The sequence below is a fragment of the Phaethon lepturus genome, unplaced genomic scaffold (assembly GCF_000687285.1).
Source record: "Phaethon lepturus isolate BGI_N335 unplaced genomic scaffold, ASM68728v1 scaffold45476, whole genome shotgun sequence".
In the NCBI taxonomy this organism is placed as follows: domain Eukaryota; kingdom Metazoa; phylum Chordata; class Aves; order Phaethontiformes; family Phaethontidae; genus Phaethon; species Phaethon lepturus.
The window spans coordinates 3,204-8,868 of record NW_010544910.1 but is presented as its reverse complement, the minus strand read 5'-3'; the positions used below and the strand labels follow the sequence as shown (position 1 = coordinate 8,868).

Sequence of the window (5,665 nt, the reverse complement as noted above, 5' to 3'; positions counted from 1 at the left end):
TGGGGCAGCCTCAAACATCTCCACTCATTACCGAACCGCGCCGCTGCCCTCGGTGCTACGGCATCAGACCTTTTTTGGGTTTTTTTAACAGCAAAAAAAAAGAAAAGTCAAAATATAATGAGTGCCCTCTTAGGAGACACCTACTCGGTGGGGTTTGATCTGTGAATAAAGCCCCTTTCAGACATTTTGGAAGGGAAAATTGTCTTTTTGCTTCTGAATCGTGTTTCTTTGTCTCCTAATTGGAGATGCCACAGGTTTGAGCATCAGGCAGAAACATGAAAGACTTCGGATTTTGATGCCAACCGCTCAGATGTCAAACTGTCTTTCTAATTGGGGTCACTGATACAGATCTTTGCCCTCCTTTTGGCAGCCGCCTTTGTGCCGTCTCCTACAGTTGTTTGGGCTTTTATAATCTCATGTGATCATTTGCATCTAACTCCACAGCAAATACAAGTCCAGAGCCAGGAAATAAAACTGCAGCTGCATCGAAACACCTCTACCCGCCATCAAAACCCTCCGGTGGCCTGAAAAGATCAGGATTCGAGCGGACCAAAATCCCCTAAAACAAAAAAAGCCACGCATTACACTCGGAAAACCTGTCACGGGCAACTTTGATCCTGTGTCTGCTACCGCCCACCCTCCAGCGGACCACGGCCGCTGCCTCCCGGGCAGGTTTGCTCCGTGAAAAGGCTGCGAGGGACGCCCAGGCAATGCTCACCCACAGTGACGCTGCGCGTCGCTGCTTGGAACGACACCGAAGCCACAGGCCCCAGGGCATCTCACTTCCCTGGGGGCTCGTGCTGGGCTGCATTTACCTACACACAAAGCGGGATGGTTCTTCTCGTTGGCTCCTTACGCTGCCCTCGCGCCGGCATTCGCTCCTGCCGCGTCTCGCCCGTGCAGGGCTCTCCGCGGACGCAAAGCACAAGTGAAATACGTGCGGTGGTCGGCGCCATTAGCTTCTGCTGCCAAACTCTACGAGTGGAATGGAATTAAAATTGCAGGAATCTCAAATAACAGCCCTGGGTTTACTGGGTTTCTTCTTAGATGGGGCGGAGCGGCACAGAGGAGCCCGGGGACGCCCCTGGATGCTCCCAGCAATGACCCTCGCAGCTCCTGGTCCAGCGTTACGGAACCTGTGGAGCATCAGCGGGATCAGCCTGTATTTACCGCGAGAGCTTCCTCCCCGTAAGGCATCAAAGCCTCTTAGAAAATCACGAATAGTGAAAAACTTCACCGGATGAAAATCTTTTCCTGGTTCAGAAGCCGGTTAAACACACGCAACTGAAATTGCTTCGAAGTCTGGGGCAGCAGGAGGCCAGACACCAGAGGGCTTGGGGGGGATCTCGCTCCTTGGGAGGCATGAAACCCCCTTCCTGCTTCATCCAAACCCATGTCAGCTCTGGAGCAACGAGGATTCGCGGGCGCAGGTCTCTGATGCTCATAAGGGCTGGTTCCCTCGTCTGTCACCGCTGCGGTTTGGTACCACTCCTCCGGCAGCTCTGCAGGTAAATTTTTACGCCTTTGATCTAAACTGAAGACATCATTGGCAAATGAAGCATTAAAACGTGTCCAACCTCTTGGTTTCACGCACTGGTGACACTAAGGATTTTATTGAGCAGCTGAAGCATGACAAGGTCTGTCCAGGAGTGCCCTCCGGCACTTACTCGTACCTATAAATGCTATTTATCAATAATCTATGTAATAAAATAAGTACTTTTAAGAGCAAGGCAACACTTTTTATTTTTATTTAAAAAGGCCTTGATGGCAGGAATATAGTGTAAAAATCATTGGAAAAACTAAAAGGCATTGATACATATTGGAATATACACTTTTTACATAAATTACATTTATTTATTTATTCTTTCATTTGAGGTTCTTATTCGGTATTGAGGTCTAATAGTTAAGAGGTCCTGGGATCTGGACGTTTAGACCACCATAGTCTAACATGTACATGTTCATGGGCCATTGCTGAAAGAGAGGGAGAGAAAAGGCAAAAGTCTCTTGTTAGGACACAACACAAAACCATGCATACATCAAGTCTCTGACACGTTCCGACACGGGCTGTTGCTCCCACTTTCCAAATAAGAGAAAAGAACCAACCCCAAACCAAAATACCACCAGCAAACCTGACAAAAACAACCTTCAAAGTTTATATTTCTCTTGTGCCTCATTTTTTAATTTATTATTTCTTAAAAGCATTTGGTATCATCCACAACCGAAGCCAAGCCCTGAGGGAGAGCAGCTGGATGCATCTCCCCGATTTCATTTCCTATTTTTGCAGTTTCGCGGCACGCCGGAGCTCTGCATCGCTCCCGGGACAGAGCCGGAGCAGCGCACCCGGCGCAGCTCGGACCACGGGGGAACCGCCAAGAGGTGCCACGGGGCCAAGGCGACACCACCAGTGCCGGCGTTTCAACCCGGTGGGGTCGGGGGGTTTGCTCGAGCCTGTCTCATGTGCGGCTCCCGCTAACGCGGAGCATCCCCCCGAGGCACTCGGGAGGATCGATGCGGGAGAGCCCCGAGGGGCAGCGGGTGCTTTGCTTCGCTGATCTCCCCCAGACAAAGCCGGCAGGACAAGGGAGCCCCAAAGGTGCGTCCCCTCCTTCTCCAAACCCACTTGTGCCATTTTACGTCACCCTTTATAGTGTTTGTCAGGCAGAGGGAGGTGGTGACGGGTCGAGGAGAGCAGAGAGCAGCATCCTGAAGCAGAAAGATAGGTAGGCAGCAACCCCCCTAATATTTGGAAGGCTTTACCACAAGTGAGATCTGATTTGTTGATGATGTAGACTCCATATTGGAAGAGGAGGAAGAGGAAGATGAGGAAGAAGAGGATATCGAGTTCCCTTCAGAGATCCTCTTCCGCTTCCGTTTGGGAACGCTGGTGTCTTTCTCTGCAGGGAGAGGGAAGGCATGAGGTGTCCGAGCCCTGCGAGCACGGTGGGTGGGCGAGCAGCCCCTGAACGCGGGGACCCATCGTGCCTCCCACTGAGCGTCACCATCGGTGCCACAGGCTTGGCCTCCACGACCTGGCACGGAGCTGCCAACTTTCTTCAGGCACCGGCGAAGAAAATTCCCAAAATAAGCAAATCCCAAACTCCAGCACTTACAGATCCTGATATCTTACAGACTTGTGTCCGTGCTGGATGCTTTGGGGCCACGAAGGTGCCAGCTCTGATGACGATATGCCCACATATATCTGCATATATAAAATTTCTTGTGCATCTCTTTTTACATCAGGTTACAGGCAGGCTCTTGCTTGCCAGATCTCCCTTCTCTACCTAGCCACCTCTTTTCATAAAACTAATAGGTTCCTAATTATCTCTGGGGCTGCTAATTCTGACACATTTGATTAAAACTGGCTGAGAGTTATTGGGGAGGATGGGACAGAGAGAGATACGCATTCCCAGTGATCACAGAAATCTTGTTTCCTTAGAAGCTCAATTGCTAAATGATGGCTCAAATTAAGGTCTTTAACCAGTGAATAAATTGCTCATGGTGAGTAAATTGCTAATAGGAAAGGGATAATCAAATCCTCCAGAACATGCTGAAAGTTTGAGTCTAACAGCCCAGTCTCTCCCCAGCCCACAGAAGTGCAATCATCTAAGAAGATGGTTTGCTCCTGAACAGATGCTGAGCCTGACTTTTCTTTTTCCAGGTAGGATCTTCTCCCCAGCCTCCCCTGGGGACACGGGAGGCTCGAATGCCTCCCCATGATGCCCATCCGTTTTGCTTCTATATTCTCTCTGCCACACAGCTGGGAAAGCCACAGTTATTTCTTAGCCCTCGGCTTACCTGTTTGTTTGGCCTCAGTGCAGATTTCGGCAAACGGCCTGCGTAAGAGACAAGGGGGTGAGAGCCGGCGGGCACCATCATTTCTCCCCTGCGTGCCTGCTTGTGTTGGGACACAGCCCAGACCCCGATCCCGAGCTGCCTCCTCCGACACCCCCCTGCGCAGAGATGGGATACGGAGCCTCCCCACCGCTCCCCAGAGGAAAGCAACCCAAAATACCTCAGCTGGGTTTCTGAGCCATCCTGTTATCTGCCCCCATGCCTGCCCCTTCCCAGCATCATCATCTCAAACTGCTCAAGAGGGGATAAACCATTCCCGCTAATTCTTCGCCCACCCATGGCCGAGCATGTCCCTGTGGCACAGGAGAGTGGAAGCTGGGGACGGAGCAGGTCCTCCGTGGGTACGTGGTGGTGTGGCCCCGCTCCGGTGGCCCCGCTCCGGTGGCCCTGCGGTGACTTACCCCATTTGTGGCTGGAGAAGCAAGGGCAACGCTTAACAAACAGAAATCTTCCCTGGTGGCAGAGCTGGGGGAACTTACTGGAGCTGGTTTATAACCACCATCCGGATGCTCTCCCGTGCCTTCAGGATCTTCTCCAGCCGATGGATATCGTAGGTATTGGGGTTTCTGAAAGGGATATCATCTGGCAACCCAGTAACCTCCACGGCGTCAGGACTGTCCCTGATGAGTTTATAGGGCACCATGACGGGCCGGTTCAAGCCCAGAGCCTCTCCTGTAACGGCAGAGCAGAGGACAACACACTGGCTTTACCCCACAGGGCTCCAGATCCAACGAACCGAAGGACCAAGAGCCCAGGGAGGACTTTGGGCAGCCACGGCTGCCGTGATGCCCGACCTTTGCTGCAGCCACGTCCCGCCCAGCTGTTCCATGTCTGCCTGCCCAATTTATTGCCTGCTCTGTTAGTCTCCATTTAGGAGACTGTAAAAACAGTTGTACAGTTTTACAGCACCAGCACTTGCACACCCACCTCTGCTGTGTGCAGAGCACGCCCATCGCCACGCTTGCGCCTGCCCATGGCTGGGCCAGCAGCAGCAGCGTGGGACGTAGCCCAGGAGAGAAGGCAAATAGGAGAAATTTGCTCATCTCCTCTTGCCTCTGGCTGTCAGCAGGTTTGGGGGTCACTGGGGTGGAGATCACATCCATCACTCATCATCACATCACATTTCTCCTGCCCATTCTTTGAATCACTTTATCCCTTTGGCCTCCACAATATCCTATGGCAGTGAAATAGCACAATTTAATTCCTTGCTGCATTATAAGTACTTCCTTCTGCACCATTTAAACCCACTGCCCATCTCTCTGGGTACCCTTTAGTTCCTGCACGGTGGGGAGCAGTGAACATCCCCCCTCCATGCGCTGCAAGCCCCAAACCTGGAGGTGTGCGCTGCCCCGCAGCCGCATCGCTGGCTCTCTGCAGCGGGTTCGTCCCTGCAGCCCACCCGGCATCTCGTGCTCTGTAAACCGTGCCAGGACCATGGGAATGCAGGGACCTGCTGTGGGCTCAGCCCTGACGTGGGGCGAGTGCTGGGGATGCTCAGAGCATGGGCACCAGCCTCCCCGGGGAGCTGTGCCCGTATGCTGGCACCTTCGACGAGGCACATCCGCCCCCAAAGCGGCACACAGCCTGTGTGGGTGCTGTCGCTGCTGCGAGCAGCGCCCCAAAATAAACAGGGTTTGCAGGAAGGGTGAGCAGCCTTGATGAGGAGACACTTGAGAAAGGAGAGGAATGACGTTCCCCACCGCTTTACTATCATTTCAGCTATTTTCCTTCTCTTTCTGGCAATGATTCTGGGGAGGCGAGACACCGCACCAAACGGTGGGTGCCACCGAGCCGCTGGGGCGCCGGCGTCGTC

The 5,665-nt window shown here is 52.8% G+C and overlaps 1 protein-coding gene across 1 annotated transcript in view; it reads right to left on the bottom strand.

Annotated features, from left to right (window-relative positions):
• Positions 1-1,717: 1,717 nt before the first annotated feature.
• Positions 1,718-5,665, bottom strand: part of LOC104622135 (general transcription factor II-I repeat domain-containing protein 1-like) — a 4,774-nt gene continuing 826 nt past the window's right edge. Inside the window, exons 2-5 of the mRNA XM_010288808.1 lie at positions 4,332-4,524; positions 3,796-3,833; positions 2,758-2,894; positions 1,718-1,971 (exon numbers count right to left, since the gene is read on the bottom strand). Coding sequence (XP_010287110.1) covers positions 1,897-1,971; positions 2,758-2,894; positions 3,796-3,833; positions 4,332-4,495 — 414 coding nt within the window. The 5' untranslated portion in view covers positions 4,496-4,524 and the 3' untranslated portion in view covers positions 1,718-1,896. The remainder of the gene's footprint in view (positions 1,972-2,757; positions 2,895-3,795; positions 3,834-4,331; positions 4,525-5,665) is intronic.